General features: G+C 38.2%; 1 protein-coding gene across 1 annotated transcript in view; it reads left to right on the top strand.

Annotated features, from left to right (window-relative positions):
* Window positions 1-19,914, top strand: part of RAPGEF5 (Rap guanine nucleotide exchange factor 5) — a 229,736-nt gene that overhangs the window by 122,992 nt on the left and 86,830 nt on the right. Inside the window, exon 9 of the mRNA XM_072783806.1 lies at window positions 3,455-3,580. Within this exon, the coding sequence (XP_072639907.1) occupies window positions 3,455-3,580 (126 nt within the window). The remainder of the gene's footprint in view (window positions 1-3,454; window positions 3,581-19,914) is intronic.

Here is a 19,914-nt window from a genome sequence, read left to right on the forward strand (position 1 = left end):
ATACCCCTGTATTTCACCTACCTTCCTATTACAGTGAGTGAAATATTCAGTCCTTTTTCTGAGAGTAGATCTTTATGCTCTCTTTGCACTTGAAGGACATTACTCCTAAAAATGCCCCCTCTCCTTCCTGCATCATCAGGTTTCCCTCTGTGCTGGGCGATTTCTAATAAATATAAGTCTACTGGAATATCCCTTACCATAAACAAGTAAACAAAACTTTTTTCAACATCATTCTTTAACTAATGTCTTATTGCTTGTAACAAAACTCCTCAGAAGAGTCGTTGCTCATTCTCTGTTGAACCCCAGGCTAATATGGTTTTCCCCTTACCACTTTTTTGCTATTAAAAAAAAAAAAAAAGATCATCAAAGTCACCAATTACTTCTGTCAAATTCAACATCCATCATTTCAAACCCATCTTACTCGAAAATTCAGCAACATTTAATATAGTTTTTCTCTCCCTCCTCCTTGAAACTCCTTCTTCAGTACTCACCAGGTTCTCCTCCCAGAGTCACTCCTTCTAAGCCCCCTTTTCTGACTACTTGTTGTCTTTCCAATATCCAAACAGGGGACTCAGTTACTGGATTTCTTCTCTTTGTTTACATCACTCCATTGGTAACCTCTTTTATTTCTCTGGTTTTAAATACCATCCTCACTGATGTGTCCCAGGTTCCTATCACCACCTAGACTTCTCCTCTGAGCCTTCAAATGGCCAACCCAGGAACACCATTTAGATTCCTAATAGGCATATTCCTTCCCAGACCTTCTTCCCTAGTCTTCCTAATCTCAGTAAGTGACAACCCTACCCTTTCAATTGTTCACGCTAAATACTTTGAAGACAAAAATCAGTTGCTCTACCATTCGAAAATATTCAGATTCTTTTTTTTTTTTTCAAAGTATTCAAATTCTAACCACTTCTCCCCATCTCCCCCACGACCACAAGTTCTAAGACTTTTCTTCTCTGAAGACTAGTCTCCTTATGGATCTTCTGGTTTCAGGTGCTTCTCCCCACCCAATGTTTTCTCAACCCAGAAGACAGAACGATCTTCTTAAAATGTAAGCCACGTGATACCAGTCCTACATTTAAAATCTCCTAAAAGATTTCCATCTTGTTCAGAAAAAGAATCCAAACACCTCATGCAGCCTGTGAGGACATGACGTGATCTGGTCCCACATCACATCTCTGGTAGTCTACTAGTCTCCTCCTTACCAACTCTGCTTCAGCCATGAAGGTCTCTTTATTCTTCCTTGGATATGCCGGTCACACCCAAGCCTCAGTGCCCTTGCACTTCTGTTTCTCTGCCTGACACACTCTTCATCACTTCCTTTAAATCTTCATTCAAATCTCATTTTCCTGAAGAGTCCTTCCCTGACATGCCTATCTTGATAACACCTCCAAACATTTCTCCCCCTTGCCCTGCTTTATTTTCCTTCCTATCATATATTATCACCTGATATACCTATGTTATATAATCCACATTCCCTAGTGAATGTAAGTTTTATGACATGTCAGTTGTTTTTGTTGTTGTTCAGTACTCTAACCCTAGAACCTATAGCTCCTAGCTTATGTTTGTTGCTCAAATAACATCTGTTGAATAAGTGAGTAAATGAATGAATGAATAAAATAGGGAGCTGGGAGGGCATATATGGGCAATATTAAAAGGAGAATATAATAAATATTGGTATTTAAATGTTTGAAAGATTATCATATTGGGAAGAAATAGACAAAGTTTCAGTTGCTTTAAAAGGCAAAACTAAGGCACTTTAAAAAGGTGCCTGGGTGGCTCAGTTGGTTAAGCATCCAACTATTGATTTTGGCTCAGGTTGTAATCTCAGAGTCTTGGTATCAAGCCCTGCATCAGGCTCTGTGTTTAACAGGGCATCTGCTTGTGGATTCTCTCTTCCTCTCCCTTTCTTTCTAAAATAAATAAATAAATAAATAAATAAATAAATAAATAACTAACTAACTAACTAACTAACTAACTAACTAACTAACAGGGCATCTGCTTGTGGTTTCTCTCTTCCTCTCCCTTTCTTTCTAAAATAAATAAATAAATAAATAAATAAATAAATAAATAAATAAGTAAGTAAGTAAGTTTGTTTTTAAAATAAAAGGCAAGACTAGTACTCATTGGGTTGAAGTTGAAAGATTTCAGAGTTTTATTTAGTATGGTAAAGGACTTCCTAGTAACTGTGGCTCTCCAACAGTGCACAGGCTGTCTTAAGATAAACTGAGATCCCTGTGCAAGAAACCCTGGAGATGAACTGGAGGATCACTTGTGAGGGATGTTTTAAAAATAAATATCTGACTTTGGTGGAGGAATTCCACTTGCTATCTCCTGGGAATCTATGATTTGGGCCACTTGAAGAATTTTTTGTTTTTTTCCTAATTGTTGCAAAAGCTGCTAGATAAGGAGCTATTCTTGCCCATGGGAATGAGAGATAGTCCTTGTTTTGCACAGATGATCCCATTTTGTTGATGCCCACTCAACAAAATGGATATCTTTGGCACACACCATTAAGATCATGAAGCTGAGCATCATTTGCTGGTCCCTCCTTTTGCTAAGTCCATTCAAATCCTGTAAGTTGCATGGCATAAAACAAAGATTCCATGATTTGACTGCTACTGTCAAGGAATCTCATTAGATCATGTCCTGATATGTCAGTATGAACCATTTTTAAAAGAATTTGAGCAGAAACAGTTCATAATTTGTGTTATAATGAACAGCTTCTTTTCTAATCGAAGTCCTAGATTCTGTTGCTTCATATTATTGTTGCTTAGGTACTTTGGCATAATAAAAAATGTGATGCTTTATGGATCATTTCAAATCCCTGATGACATTTTAAGCTTTCTTTTTTACAGTTTATTTTTAATAAACTTTTTTACAGTATTTCATGCAACATTGGAGACATTTTGCTAATAATGCCCTGTAGTAACTTTCCAGTTGTAAAAAAAAAAAAAAAAAGATCTTGTGATCTTCTTGTTAACTATGTATTTGTACATGGAATAATCTGGTGGAGTAAAAGAATTAGGAACTATGTACTGTTATTTTTAGTACTCTCTATCATTTCACCCTTTTTGTCAAAGTGGTTCCTGGCTAACTTTCCCATGAGTTTTTAACCTCTTGTGAGGCTTTGCTTATGTAACAGGAAACAGGCTGTCAGGAACAAATAGTGGCATATCAGGAGCACACTTCAGTAGCAGATGATTTAGTTTGCTCTGCCCTTCGCTCTCTTAAAGTAGACTGATACATGATCTCAACTTTAAGACCTTTGGCGTGGCATTCCTAGGTTAAAATAATACAACTTGAGTTTTGGAAAGGCAAAATATTTTACCAAAATGCTTTAATCCAGGCAACAGAGAAGATGAGCTTATCGTAAGGGGAATTTTTCAGTGGTGTCATGTCCTGGGACTGTGGATTTAAGTATATCTTCGCTTTTTCTCCAACTTTGAAGGCGGGAGTGATGTGCAAACTGCAGGAGAGAGATGACATTGGACGAATCGAACTGGTCCAGAAGCTGGCAAGAGAAAACTGTCAGTTTCTACAGGCAGACAAAAAAGAACAGGAGAAATCTGAACACGTAAGCCCTTTTTCTCTTGGGGATGCAGGTTTGAAGGGGTGGGAAATGTTCTTGCCTGGTTGTGTGGTTGAAGGAAAAAATATTTTAAATTCTTGTTTTGTGTTTTTCCCCCCAAAAGTATCCTCCTTAGTAAAAATGACAGCTGCTCATAACTCTAAGCCAGCCATTTATAACACTGGATTTATACAAGAATTCTTCTCAATAAATCCTGTAGAAATAGAAGAATACATGTAAGCAACTATGAATGCATCTCTGTGATTTTGATTTGATGGCTTTCAAGTTCAACTTTGGGAATTTCACCCTATCAGATAGTTTGTGGAATAGGAATTTTGAAAGAACATTCTGATGTACTTTTATGTTGAGTATGGCGTGGCTCTAGTTACCGAATGAATGTATCCTGACTCAGTAGAAATAGGTAAGAGCAGAATAACAGATAATAGATGCTTTCACCAAGTGGGAGAGTCAGAAGGGAGTTTTCCCAGTATCTTATGAATGTTTGTGTTCCAACAAAAGTTATATTGTCTGCATGTAGTTAAACTGGAGGAAAGGGCTGCTCTGCTCGGTTCTCCTGAAAGCAGTTATTCACATTGAGCCTTGGAACTGAGAATGCTGCCCTCACGCTGGGACGACAATGCACCACTTTCTTCTGCTACACATTGTTGTCCATTGACTTTGTTGTTGTTTGTAAGACTGCGCTCTCCGTACTCAGCTATCCACGGTTGCTCAAAGGGGAAAACTCTTCAGTGCTTATAAACATGTCTTCCTCTGAGTTTAATTTTTCCTTGGGATTCTATGTCCAACCGTTTCCAAAGGGAAAAAATTGCTTCATGCTTTCTCTGCTCTAAGGCTCAATACAAATTGCCAGGGTTTTACTGAGCAGAAAGGGAGGGGAGATGTTCTCAAGGGTGGTGGGCTGATTAGTTTAACATAACACGTCTCTAACAGTGCAACATCAGATGATAACAGTTGGTGTCCCAAGAGGGAGAATTATCAAGCAGTTTCAAAGCCCTGTAACTGAGCTATTTCAGGGGTGATCATTGACTTTAAGCGAGAGCGGACATCTTACGGGCCCTCACTTCACTAGGTACTATTGAAAAGTCCAGGGACTTGTTTAAAGTGTTAAAAGCACCCCAAAGGTTGACTGTATCAAAGACTGACTCTTAATCTCTGTCATGTCCTTAGAATATTTAAGTTTCCTAGTATGTGACTTAAGTTTCTCAAAACGGTGCTCCTTTTGATTCATTTTAAGAAGAAGAACAACAGTTTTCATATACCACATTTTATTGATTTCAAAATTCACATTTCCCCCCACATTTTAGTATCTCTGAAATCAAGGTAAGGCTTAATGATTGATGATATGATTTGATATGAAAACACATCATAATTTAACCATGGGCATTTTTCTTTCCTTTTGGTCCTTAAAATGAATGATATATTTTGCAATGAATTGCATATTCAATTCAGTGAACCGGTGACAGCCTAAGGGTAGGGCAAGATCTTTTAGAGCCAAACAGATAATAGGGTAGCTTCACCAAGACTAGAAATCATTAGCCTTATGCCACAAACAACTTGAGGCTCATTTAAAAAGATACCAGTGTTGCCTTTGCCTTGTATTTAGTTCAGTCCAGAATATTATAGTTAGAGCTAATGAGACTATCACGCCCTCCAAATATATGCTAGAAATCAGAACTCAGTGCTGGTCACTGTAAAGACTTCTAACATGAGACAGAAATTTAATAGTAGAGGATTAACAACTTTGCTGATGGTTGTCTACTATTGCTACCTATTCTCTGTGTTTATCTAAAAGGAAGGTTTAACCCTTCATTTTAAGATTGTAAAATAGAACAAGGTTTGTTACTTCTTGCATGAATATCATAATATAAATGCATTACCAGCTCTGATAGTACTTATGCTCCTGAGAAGAAAGATGATATATAAATGTTGGAATTATGGCCTTTGCTGCATAGTTTTCCTTTGAAAGCTTAGAGTAAGGAGAGGTGAATATTCAAGATCTTTCTTCCTTAGTAATATTCTTCATTAGAATATAATCTCAGCCATCCTGCCATGTTCCTCCTGCAGGATGACAGCAGTTCAACTAATGAGCTCTCCAGGCTGATACTGATACAGTGCTCCACTCTATGGGTTGTTTGATGCTAGATGCTTACATTTTTTGCAATAACATGTGAGGAACACAAACCGTCTGGTAGATTATCTGACCCATTTATGTCTTGGGCATTTGATGTAGCTCCACCTTTGCTTATATACGGAGTTCACCATATTCATGAGGTGGTACAGTGTTGGCATTTTTCCTTCCCTTGCTCTCTTTTCAATGGCAGTTGTCTGCTCTGGCTCATGAGAACTCAGTTATAACACGCAGGATGTAGAGAGGAAGCTACAGTTTACCTAATGTAAACCCAGGCCTGCAGTTTCTTCTTGTAATAACAGTAACAATAATGACCAAACCCTGGAGTTACATACAGATTTCCTTTCTTTTACAATTTTAAGATGCTTCATCTACCTCATCTGCCATTCCTGGGCCAAAGTTATTTAAGGAGACAATAGTAAAATTTGAGTTAGAATCCAAGTTACCCATAGAGTTGTTTGTTTATTTGTTTACTAAACTACATTGCTTCTCCAGTTCTAGAATATCACATCCCTTTAAATACATATGTGCCAAAATGAGAAAGCTACTTTAAAGTATTACTGAATAGAAAAAGAAAAAAGCTTTTGTTGCTGGTACACCTTGTTACAAATAGAAGGAGCTTAGAGCATTGTGAGTAGGCATTTCTAATATTTTCTCAAACTGACCAATGCCATGATTATAAATGCAGCAATTAGAGAAGCACTTCATTCTGTGCTTTTGCCAAGGTATTCTGAAAGAAAAACATTCAAATGTATAATTACCACAGGTTTCTCAGGAAGCCCTTGGTTTTCTTATTTTATATTAACAAGCTGTAGGCAAAATTAGCCAACACTCGTTACTAAGTGTCAAAAATTATGTGAGAACTTTAAGAAGGGGATGGAAATGGGTTATTTTTGTCTAAACATTGTGATAGTGGATTAAAATTTGGTCATTGAGTCTTTGAAGAAATGACTTCTCTTGTAGGCATATTTCCTAGTCTTAATCTAATTATATTACTAGAAGAAGGGGCATGTGTTACCAAATGGGGACTTTCAAGCTTGACCTGGAAGGTTGACACATGGCCACAGCAGAATGGGACAGGGAAGAGCCTGGAAGGCAGAGGGACAAACAAGAAGACACATGACTTGAGCACTGGGTGATTCATGGGGAATAAAGAGGAGTGGGTTGTAAGGGAGGTTACAATTCAGCTGTATAAGACCTGGTAAGTCACTATAAGGAGTTTAGACTTGCCTTTCTGGCAAAGGAAAGCCATCAAAGAAGGGAAGTGGCACAATCAGACATAGTCTTTGTAAGATCTCTTTGGCATTGGCTTAGGGGAAAAAAATGAGTGGAAAAGAGGAGTGTTGGAGAGAACCCTTAGAAAACTATTGTCGTGAGTCAGGTGAAAGATCAAAGGCTGAACCAGAGTGGTAAATGGGAAATGAGAAGGCTGTAGATATAAATCATTTAGATGGTAAAATTGGCAAAATTTGACAACTGTCGTTGGGGAGGTGGGAATGTGTGTTATTTTATATTAAGTGGTAGGCATATGTTATGTTTAGTAATAGAATGATTGGTCATCTTTGCCAAAAAGCTACAAAAGAAAAAAAAAAGCTACAAGACATTTACCTTGCTTTTGTTTTCCTGCTGTATGTTTCAGGTGTCTGAGATACATGCTAAAGCACACAGTGTTTCTCTCATTGGAAAATTGTTAGGCGGGGGTTCTGGCTAACAGCAGGAGAACTATATAAACGATCTTCTCAGACCAGATCTTTTGAAAATACCTTGGGTGGACAGAATCTCTGGTAGCCCCAAAATGAACTGGAGTACTTAGCCAAAGCTTTGGCATTTGCTGCAATGATGGTGTCTCTTCAGAATTAACTGTGATTTTAGGGATGGATGCTCCCTTGACTCATATAGTCTAAATTGGTATTACTAAGCTATCATTTTAGAATACTCTTGGCCATTTATTCATTTAGTATACCTTTTTGTTAAAGCCAGTGCCATAGAGGATTAACCCAGAATAACTGGGGTGGCTGCTACCCTGAAGAAGTATGGTCACGTGGAAAGAAGACATTGACACAGATAACTGAGATACAAGGAGACAGTGTTGGTAATCCCCAGAGAGATACATAGAAGTTAGAAAGAGAATTTCCACCTAGGGAAACAGGATTCTCTCATGGTGGAGGTAAAGTTTGATGTGGAACTTGAAGTAAGTTTGGGTTCGACTAAATAATTCAAATTGAAGAAAAGCATTGCTAGCAGGGAGAACATTAGAAAATGCACAGAGATGGCAAAGTACAAGGTATTTTTGGACATCGGAAGCCATTCTTTGTCACCAGAATACCACAAGTGGGGATGAGGGGTGAAGTTTTTGTGAAAGATAAGATTAGGACCAGACCACGGGGGATTTGGAGGGCTGTAAGGTTTTATGTCATTCTAAAAGAAATTGAGAATAATGAGAAGTCATTGACAACTTGGTTTTACTAGTTTTCCTAGAAAAGAAGAATGGGGGGGCTCTTATGAGGTAAATATTACTATTCCATTTGACACATTAGAAAGCTGAGGCTAAGTGACTAAGCAGAGCTGGGCTAAGAGTGGATTCAAGTCTGATGGCTTCTTGGGTGCATCTCTCTATCATCATTACTGGAAGGAGGGTGGATCAGAGGACAGGAAACTGGAATAATGAGCATCACGACAATCCTGAGAAAGAGGAATGGCCAAGACCACCCTAGAAGAAAGACATAGACAATAATGTATTGAAGTGATGGTAGTGGCAGTTACGGGAAGGACAAAAGACAAGAGAACACTAACGTGTTTGCTTAGTTTGAGTCCTTATTTAAATGTGAAAAGCATGTAAACTGTTCATATTTTCATATCTGTGAAATAACTGTTTTAAATATATATCTAGGGAATCCCTGGGTGGCTCAGCAATTTAGTGCCTGCCTTCGGCCCAGGGCATGATCCTGGAGACCCGGGATCGAGTCCCACGTCAGGCTCCCTGTATGGAGCCTGCTTCTCCCTCTGCCTGTGTCTCTGTCTCTCTCTCTGTCTCTCTCTGTGTCTTTCATGAATAAATAAGTAAAATCTTTAAAAAATAAATAAATACATATACCTAGAGGTGGATCCTTTTTTCTTCTGAAATACAACTGCACTCTTGACCAGAAAGCCAAAACTGTTTTTTCTCCTAACATATTTGTATTGTATTGTAGAGTAGAAATGCCAGTAGTAGCCGCTAAACCGAGTTCCTAATTTCCAAACTGCAGGAATGTGCATCTGTGAAATGTATGTGAGAGCTGGGCTAAGCAGTCCTTTCCCTAGGGACTCGGTCCATAGCCTGCACTCTCCCCACCCGTTTTCTTCAGTTCCTTTGTTAAGTCTGAGGACCCACCCTACTTCCTTCCCCTTTTCTCATTCACTTCTGAAATATGGGTGGGAAGGGGATTTTGCACATTTTGAAACCGAATCTTGGCATAGTCCGCTGCCAGGGTAGGGTCCCTATCACTCAGCCTCGACCGGGGCTTCCTTTTCCCTGTTTCCTGCAGCCTCATCCTGGAATTCTGCCTACGTCAAAGGGTCCCTTGTTCACAGATGACTAGGGGAGAAGTGGTTTGGGGTATCCTGGCTGCTGGCCCTCTGATTTTAACTATTAAAAGTTAATCTCTGCCTTTTTCCAATTTTTGTTTGGTCACTTTGAAAAATAAGGCTAAGTATAAGATGAAAACTGTGTTTTTACTCTATATGAAATACTAAAAGCAAAGGTGGTTTGACCATTCTGTATTCAAACTTGCATTATATATCTAGTCAAGTAAAGTTAAGAGCAACCATGGCATTATTTAAAATTTGTCAGTAATTTGGATTAACCAAGAAACTACTTAAATACACACAGAACTTTATAACATTATTGCTTAATAACAAAGCCAGAATTCAGATGTGATAGGCTATCCATTATATATTAAGCTGCCCACCTATAAAACTGAGAAATCACTATATAGAAATGATGTTATTTTTCTTAATAATATAATCTTCTCTTCTTGTTGGTTTGGTACTAAAGTATCTTTTCATAGGAAAGAGACTTCTTGAATGAACAGTTTTAGTTCATTTTCAATCAGGATTAATATGACCACAGAATAACACAAAAATGGCGGAAGATAGTTCGTGCCTCTAAGAAGTTTACAGTTGAGGTGGGGGGAAATTCACACATGGAAAACAAGTAATCATCCAAGACAGTATTTAATCAAGTGTTTAAATACTTTCCAAGGCATTGAGAGAGAAGAAGGAATTACCTGTGATAAACATATTTCACGAATGCAGCAATCCATGCTCTTCTTCATTGGATAGCATGCTTTACAAGTTTGGTTCACTTCACATGCTCTTAAAGTCTGGTTTGTTGGGAGTATTTATTTATTTATTTACCAGAAAAATGGCAACCAAACTGCCAGGGAAAGTGATGTGCTCGTGCTGTCTGATGGAGCCATCTGCTCATTAGCTCTGTTTTTATGTTCTCACAAGAAGCCCACTGCAAGTCTCGACATTTATTTTTAAAAAATGAATTTCAGCATTTTCAAGGAGAGGAATTTGTCATTACAGTATTTGTTTATTTTTCTGAAAATACTTAAGTTTATTTTAAAAGGCCCAATTAAGAAAAGTGATGGTGGCTCAGTTAGATTTATCAAAATCACATTCTCGAAGATCTTATATTCCCCATGGGGCAGATGCTGTTCCTAGGTTTATTAGGTTCTTATTCTTATAAAATTAAAATAGCCATCTCATCTCCAGACTGAGAAACCATTAAGGTGAAATATCAAGAAATAGGTTATTTTTCTTTGGTTTATGGCCTTCTTGGTGGTATATCTCACTCCAGAACCTGGGCAACCTTATATGTTCTTTCCTTTTTTACTCCCATCAAGGCCTGATCTGCATTAATATTAATAATACAACAGTATTATTACCTTCTAGATTGTTGTCTGATTAAAAAACACTAGAAATCTTGGATAGTTTAGTTCCATTTGAGTTTATAATGGATGCTTTACAACAGAAAAGTAGGGAAAAGATGCACACACAGACTGGTGAAGGATGGTCCTTCAGAGACAGATGGACAGTACTTCATGACAACTGTGTACCACTGAGGCTTGGAGAAATAAAAACGTGAAGAGATCTTGGGGAAAAGGGAAACATAGGGAGCAGCTGATAATGTGCTTCCATTCTCATGGAACACCCTGATGCATTACTGCCTTCAGAGAGCTGACATTGCAGGAAATTCAGAGGCTGAATTCATAGTTACCTGTGAGGTGTTATGCAAAGTGCTGTGGAAGCCTGTCACCAGGAACTCAACTGGTCCAGGGAGATGTGCACACGTTCCTGAGAAGGAGAAACTCTGTAGGCCTGGAAGCATTACTAGGAGAAATGAGGAAGGACAGGAGTTTCAGGCAGAGGAAAGAACATGCATGATGATGATGACGTGAAGGGCTCATGCACAGAGAGGATGCTCCAGCCAGCTCCAAGTGACCAGAGCATGGTACCAGGGTGAGAGGCCTGGGGGCCAGAGCAGGCATGACCTTACAGGCTAAGCCCAACACTGTATGTTACTCGCAAAATACCTTTGAGCTCTGCTGAAGAATTAAAGCAAGAGAGACAAAGGTTATTACATCTGAATTTTTGAGATTGCTCTGCTGCAGCACAGGAATGGATTTGAAAAAGAATGGGTCACACTCTACCTTTTCTCACTGTCCTTTCTGTTGGTTTTATAAGCAGCAGTCACCAGCATAAACTAGGATTTCACATGAGGAGTTCAAGTCCACGGACTTGAGTTATGTCCCTGGGAAGACAGAATGTCCAAGTATAGCTCAATTCCAGTTCATTAGCTTTACCCTAAAATACGCCACTACATCATCATTTTCTTTAAAAAGTTGACTGTGATTGGGTCCTGTTTTTATAGAAATAAATTTTGAGTTTGCATGTCGTATGAATACTTTCTGTTAATGAATACTACACAGGCTTATATGTTCACTCTAAATATACACTCTGCTGTATGATATTTACCTCATACTGATTCAGCCAAAGTTTGGTGATTTCTGAGTGATTCAAATACTTCAGTTGATAGAGACGAGGAAAAGAAATGTATAAAAGATTTCCATGTAAGATGCAAAGAACTTTTTTTTCCCTTCTGCAATGGGAAATGGATAGAAAGGAAGAATTCCATCTGGCATACAGCAGCCCTAAATGTTGTTTTAAGATAGCAAAAATAGAAGATTGCTTAAAATATCATAACAGAACATAACAGACTGTGGGCAAGTGTGCAGTACATATTTCTCTGATAAATCATGTTAAATGCCCGTATTTTACTTAAAACATGACCATCTTCTTAATTTTCATCACATAAAAATTTGTCTTTAATTTAAAAACAATAGTCTGCTCCATTACTGAAGCAGAAAAGACATGTTTTATTCTATAGAAATTGATGTACAGGACGTAGATGTACCTGGAATAGGTTTCTTAATTTTTTTTATTGTTGTTGTTTTCCAGTATTTCCCCCCTGTGATGAAAAAAAAAAATGAAGAAATGAGATATGGCATGCAGATTCATTTAAAGTACATTTGTCCATAATTAAGTGAACAAGGCTCAACAATTTTAATAAACCCTGTAAATGTCCTCTTTGTTCAGGTTCCAGGAAAGGCTGAGCATGGTCGAGGCAAGCTGAGTCAGAATAAAGGATTAGGGGTTCCTGGAGATCCAAGAAACACATAGAGGGAGAGAATAATGGTGATAATAAGACAATTAAGATGACAGGAAGTGGCTTGGGGGTAGGGATCTGTAAGGAGGCTCATGAAAATTTAATGAGTCATAAGAGCATATCTTGGTGATTGCAAAGGTGGGGGTAGAGTACAATATATCAAGGTAAAACTTTGGCCCTGTGCAGTCAGTGAGAGGAGAGAATGGTACTTTAGGCAGATGAATCTGTAAGCCGTTCATGATTTTGCCTTGGCTAGGATTTATAGAGGTAAAACAAACTTCATATTGATACTCATATGAATCGAGAAGTCTAATGATCCCCAAATGGTGCAATGCATAATAAAATCCCAAACTGAATTTTATGCTTGATGGATGCTATTACTTTTTCCCTGCTCAGTGAACTTACAGTTATTACAAGTTGGGGGATTGTGATGATGCGTTATTTTTTGCAATCAGTTTGAGTATCTTGGAGTTTTCCTCTGAGAGCCATAGCCACCGGAAAGAACTTTAGATATCCTGTGTCTTGGTTGTTTGGATGAGAAAAAACTTTCATTTAAAAACGGGAACCTGCTAAATAGAATTATAAAGAGTATCCTCTAGAATGGGTAATAAATACTATACGATCCATTAATTCTGTTAGAAGTTTGTTGATCACAAGGAAAGGTTAGAAATATTTCCGTTGATAATCTTCTGGTAAAATAGATACCTTTTAACCTCTGTTACCAAAAGTGAAAAAAATCAATAATAAAAATAATAACTAGAGATCCTTTAGGTGTGTTAGAGAAAGTTATGATTCAATCTTTGTGTGTAATTATATGGGTTCCTAAAGATATATTTTGTGGGGGACCTAAAGTGAGGCAAGCCTGATTGAAATGACCCTTGCCCCCATAAAACATAATGAACTACTTCTCCCCTACTTATTAGCAGTTACCCTTTCAGAAGATTAACATAGCAACTCCTGAAAGCAGGCACAAAAAATTTTGCCAGCAAAAAATAAATGAGATCATCCAGTGCTTCTCATTAAATACTCATAGGGAGTCAGAGATCTAAAAATTAACTCAGTATTAGAACAATACTGATATAACTCTAAAAACAAGGGAACCAAGAAGGGAATTGAAGCCATGGAGATAATACTGTCTCCTTTAGTAACTTGCATGACTGGAATTTTAAAAGATGTAAGACTACAGAACATAAAATGGCAGAGATAGTGGCACATATGGCCCAGGTTGATGCTGGTTTATACCTACAGGTTTGAGGTTACAGGATAAGCCATCAAGGTGGTAAAGGGAAGATTTTGAGTTTGGATGAGGAGGAATACCGACTCAAAATCAAAGAAAAGAAACCCTGGAACAAAATAGAGAGCCAATTTTATCCTGATTGTCTTCTGAGGAATACACTTGAATGCCAGATGCTTATGGACAGAAACCTTTCATGACTTGTTGAACTATTAAATGCCATTTCCATTATAATTTGGCAATCAAGTCTGACTTTATCTTGATTTTAAGTAGATTCCATTTCCGTCCCAGCTCAATAAATCTCAAATTCCCGTCCTTCAGTATTACTCATAATCTTGGCATAGGGAAGAGATACGCATAGACCTGAGAAACATTCACCACACCCTGGAAAGATCCTTGTTACTGGAGATCAGAGGGCCCTAGGTGTATTCAACAGCTGCAGCTGCTTATTCCCCTGTGCCCCACCCTCTGTGGCTTGCCACTTTTGCATCTTTGCCCTAGCCTCTACTCTTCTACTCTTATGCACCACATCTGGCAACCTCAAAACCTGTGGAAAGAATGTAGTGAAAGGGAGTTTTGTTGGTCCATTTTGGCCTAACCCTAGGTTGTGAGACTATTTCAATCCAGAATAGAAAAGCCAGGAATGGTGTCTCTTCCTTCTGAGTGACCTAGGATGGCCAGCTGCAGGCATATCAGCCTAGGGGTCCCTAAAAAAAAAAGTTAGGTGGCGCAAGCTTATGGAAGACCCAGAGTGAATTGAATATGTATTCCTTGGTTGAATGCAATGACCCACCAACACTGGGGAATTTGGTTACTTACCTCACTGCACTGAGATCTTCAGACAGCAGCTAACAGCCCTTATCAGACATTTAGTTTGTGTGATAGTTGTGATACCATTAGCAGTGTATCTCGGATTCCCGTGCTTGAGCTGATAGAGATGATTAGAAAGAATACTACTAGATGAGGGTGGGTGGCAGCCAAAAAGCTCTTTAGCATCCTACCACCAGGAGTGATCATTCAGCCATTACATACAAAATTAACTTTGTTAAGGACCAATTTTTTAAGCTCAGTAGAACTTTCTCTTTTTCATATGTAGAGCAAACTTTTAATATATATGGCTAAGACTAATTTAGTCTTGCCTTCATTCATTGCGAAAAGCATTTGTTGAGCACCTAAAACCAGGCATCACACAAAGTAGAGCAGAGACAGGAGTAAGCAAGATCTGATTTGAGTGAGCCCTAAAGGCACCCTCCAGTTAGTGAGGGAGAAAACTAAGACAGGAGAGTGAACAGCACTCGGCACACAGAAGAAAGGGGCATACATTGAATAAGGTATTTGTTTGCAGAGAATTGTTGCCTTATATTTCTGTGAGGCATTTGTTAAATTAAGCGTCATCTTTTTTACTTTTGGGGCTATGACTGGGAAAGGATATAAATCATAAAAAGCAAAAGATAATAAATCCCAAGTCCAAAGAAAGTCACATACTGTTGGAGTTTACCATTTTCCCCTTTACCTTTATCCTTGCTAGCTACAAAAAACAATTTTTTTAGGATTTATTTATTTATTCAAGAGATGGAGAAAGAGAGCAAACAGGGGGAGGGGCAGAGGGAGAGGGAGACAAGCAGACCCTGATGAGTGGGGAGCCCAACATAGGACTCCATCCCAGAACCCTGAGATCATGAGCTGATCAAGAATTGGATGCTTAACTGGCTGAGCCACCCAGGTGCCCCAACTACAAAATATGTATTTCTTAACAGTATATTGTATATAGCTCTGGACCTATTTTACTGATTGTATTTGTTTCTGTAAACAAACTTCTCGAAGAGGTTTATAGGTATTTAACAATAGAAATCATACAACTTGCTGGAATTTATAGCACATTTTTGTAAAAGATTTTTTTGTTTAAAATCGTCCTACTAATTGTAGAAGTAATACATGCCTTTTGCAGAATATTTATTAATAATAGAAAGCTACAAGAAAGAAATATTTAGTGAAAACTAACCATGATTCCACCTTCCTTGCCCAGTATGTCAGTATACATACACATCCTAAGTCTTTCCTTATGTTTTCATGGCATACTTTACTTAATCACCCTTCCATTTGGGCACAAATATGTTTATGAAATTTTTCTTCAGTTAATTTACCATTTTGTTACCAGCATTTTTAAATCCATTTTATTCCAGAGGAATTGAAATTCTATTAACAAACTTCCTCCAAATTAAATACACTGAGTACAAATTTAGTGAATCACATTACCTCTCTTGAGTTTCACATTTCTCATCTATAAGGTTAGGAGATTAGAGATCTAAGATTTCTTCTAGCTCTGAAATTCTTTTTTTTTTTTTTTAAAGATTTTATTTATTCATTCATGATAGACATAGAAAGAGAGAGAGGCAGAGACACAGGCAGAGGGAGAAGCGGGCTCCATGCACCGGAGCCCGACGTGGGACTCGATCCCGGGGCTCCAGGATCATGCCCTGGGCCAAAGGCAGGCGTTAAACTGCTGAGCCACCCAGGGATCCCCCTAGCTCTGAAATTCTTAAGGTGAAGACCACCACCACCACCACCACCCACTGCCGCTAAATTCAAAACATTCGTACTTTTGAGTGTTGAACACTCAAACAACTTTGGGAAGTTGTTACCATTTTATAGTGGATAATAATCGATTACCCAGGAGGCGTTCAGTAGCCATTTTTCACTCTGATTGAACATGCCTATCAATGCCAAGAATCATTCTGTTCTTTTATGTTCTAAAAATACTCATGTGGATAGAACTTGTAAAAATTTACTCTTTTTAAAATAGCATTGATATGGGACAGATGGCCAATCTAGCATATCCAGCTAGGAGTATCTCTGCTCTCAGGATATCATAGTTATATTTCATGTCAAGCCATTAAATATTTGGAATTGTTTTTTGAGTTCAGAATGTCCTGAGGACGATTGAGAAATGCAACTCCCAAATAATGACAAACTAAAAAAAATGTTAGATCTTACTGCCTTGAACTCTTAGAAATAACAAGAAAGTGGCCTAGTTATTTATACTGGCTAAGTTCATTAACTAACCACTCCTTTTAAAAAATGCAGATTTATATCTCTCCTTTAAGGAATTTATTCTTTGAGGGCAATCCCCATTTTTGTTTAGACTTTTATCTCCAGTGTCCAGCACTAGGCTTTCAATCAATATTTGTGGACCTGGAGGCACCTGGTTGACTCAGTGGTTAAGCATCTGCCTTTGGCTCAGGGCATGATCCCAAGGTTCTGGGATTCAGCCCCACTTGGGGAAATCCCTGCTCAGCAGGGGGTCTGCTTCTCCCTCTCTCTCTCCCCCTCCCCCTGCTTGTATGCATGCATGCACTCTCTTTCTGTCTGTTAAGTAAATAAGTAATTTTTTTTTTTAATTGTGGACCTGGGGACACCTGGGTGGCTCAGTGGTTGAGCATCTGCCTTCGGCTTAGGTCATGATCCTGGGGTCCTGGGATCGAGCACTGCATCGGGCTCCCCTGATGGGAGTGGGGAGCCTGCTTCCCCCCTGCCTATGTCTCTGCCTCTCTCTGTGTCTCTCATGAATAACTAAATAAAAGCTTTAAATATATATATATATATAAATATATGTAATACATTATATATATGTAATACATTATATATACATAATACATTATATATATATAACCTGAATCCAATATTTGAAGGCAATTGTGGGTGATTTGAAATGTTTCCCAAGTTCATGTACCCAACCAAATCTGTACAAATCCAAAGTTGTACCAACTCCAGGCTTCTAGTTCTTTGGAGATTTGCAACATTAAGTGCAAGGGCTTGTACCACAGGGAGTTCACTTGGAAATGACAAGCAGAAGACACAGGGAGATTCATCACCAACAGTTTGTGAGTGTAGACAAATCTTTGGGAGAATTCATACTTGGTAAAGAGTAGACACGAGCTTTTAATCTTCAGTGAGTCACAATTGATGGAGCAAGGATCTTACGTAAGCAGGTTTATCTACAATGATTCCTATCCTCTTTGGTACCCCAAGTGCAAACTAGTACTCAGAAAAATAGGAAATGTTTTTGTGTTCTCACTGAAGTCCATTTTCAGTCCATTTTCTCTTCCAACACACCCAGCCCCATTGCAGAAAAAAAGGGAGAAAGACCAATCCTAGGCAACCAAATTTATTTTTGTCTTATATTAACCAAGTCTCTCTTTTTTTACCTTCTCATTTTGTTTGCCTCTCAAATAGTTTTAGCAATAATATTTCTTTGCATTTTAAATTCTCTTGACGTATTTTAATACCAACTTTCTACAGTTTTGCAACAAGCCAGGAGTGATACAACCTTGCCTTTCTCCCTGTCTGCTTTCACACTGTGAAATGAGGTTTCTGAAATGGTTCCTGCAGAGACCAAAAGTATGCCTCTCTAAAAATGCCAAGGAGGGGATCCCTGGATAGCTCAGCAGTTTAGCACCTGCCTTTGGGTCAGGGCGTGATCCTGAAGTCCCAGGATCAAGTCCCACATCAGGCTTCCTGCATGGAGCCTGCTTCTCCCTTCTCTCTCTCTCTCTCTCTCTCCACCCCCCGCCCCGTGTCTCTCATGAATAAATAAATAAAATCATTAAAAAAATAAAAAATAAAAATAAAAATGCCAAGGAATGTACAAAACATGAAAAAACAAGAGTATTTACCTCCATTGCTTGTATCTCCTTGCCCCCATGTTATATGACCTAACAATTGCTATGCTAACTAGGATTTTTTCATTCCCTAACTTAGGTAAGTATTCAGTCTGCCTCTTTTTTTTTTTAAGATTTTATTTATTTATTCATGAGGGACGCAGAGAGAGAGGCAGAGAAACAGGCAGAGGGAGAAGCAGGCCCTCCGCAGGGAGCCTGACATGGGATTCAATCCGGAGTCTCCAGGTTCACGCCCCAGGCCAAAGGCAGCACCAAACCACTGAGCCACCTGGGCTGCCCCAGTCTGCCTCTTTTATTACTGCTTTGCCCTCTCTGAAGTTACAAATCCATGCATGTGTATGCACACATCTGTAAACATTTGCTACACACAAAAGAGATTTGGAAAGAGTTACAGAGTTCCTGGACTTGAAACCTTTCCATTTTCCAAACATATTTTTTAATACTTTCTTTAGTGTTTATTAAAATATGTTTTACAGCTTTACCGGAGTATAATTGACAAATAAAAACCATATGTATTTAAAGCGTACAATGGGATGTTTTGATATATGTATACATTGTAAAGTGATAATCACAATAAAGCTAATTAACATATCCATACTTCACATAGTTACATGGTTTGTGTGTATATGTGTGGTGAAAACACTTTAAAAAATCTACTCTTAGCAAATTTCAAGTATTCACTACTTTTTAAATTTGAAGAATACTTCTGCCGCGTCTATTCAGAGTTAAGAGCTAGCTTTTTCAAGTAACTTCAGTTTAATCAAGAAGTATTTTCAAACAACTGAATTTCCTACAAGAGGAATTTGGAAGAAGTCAAAGCCATAGGAAACAGTCAGGGCTAGCAATGAAGTGCTGCTCTAAAAATCCATAATATCCTCTTGTTACTCAGATTTTAAAGACTTCTATAAAACTGCTTCTGTGAATTATTCAAACCCCAAGTGACAAGTATATCTGCAGCTAGAATGTGGAAACCTAGTTTGAGTCATAATTTAGCATAGGTTTTTATCCCATCTCTGGGCTGTTTGGGTAGAGTGTCGAGATATTTTCTCCTTAGAATAACTTTGCATGTATATCACACACATGCATACACACAGACACACACACACTTGGAATAATTTGAGAATATTTGGAAACTAGAAAGTATCTATGTAACATTTATATTTGTTATTTTTGCAAAATCTCCTAGGAAGAAAGATTTCAGGTAATTTCCTAAATTTCAGGTAACCTACATATTGTATTTGATAGCCATCAAGATAAGCCAGTAATGAGAGGTACAAATAAGAGCTGTTCTCTGCACTATAAAGTCATCACAGATTTTTGCAGGTGTGTTGCAAAAGAATGGGTCTGCATGGATTGATGGAATTCACATTTTCAAAATATTGACAGTTTTTCCCCAGTGACCCTAATCATTGAATATTTTCCCCCTTTATTCTTCCACATGTTAAGAAATGCCTACAGATCTAATTTAGAATTTGAAGCATCCTCCTATCTTCTGAATTACCTTCAAATAGCCCTCTATCAGATCATGCATGCACAAGGCAGTTCCTTCAATTGCCTTTTGACCTA

This window comes from Canis lupus, chromosome 18, assembly GCF_048164855.1.
Source record: "Canis lupus baileyi chromosome 18, mCanLup2.hap1, whole genome shotgun sequence".
Classification (NCBI taxonomy): domain Eukaryota; kingdom Metazoa; phylum Chordata; class Mammalia; order Carnivora; family Canidae; genus Canis; species Canis lupus.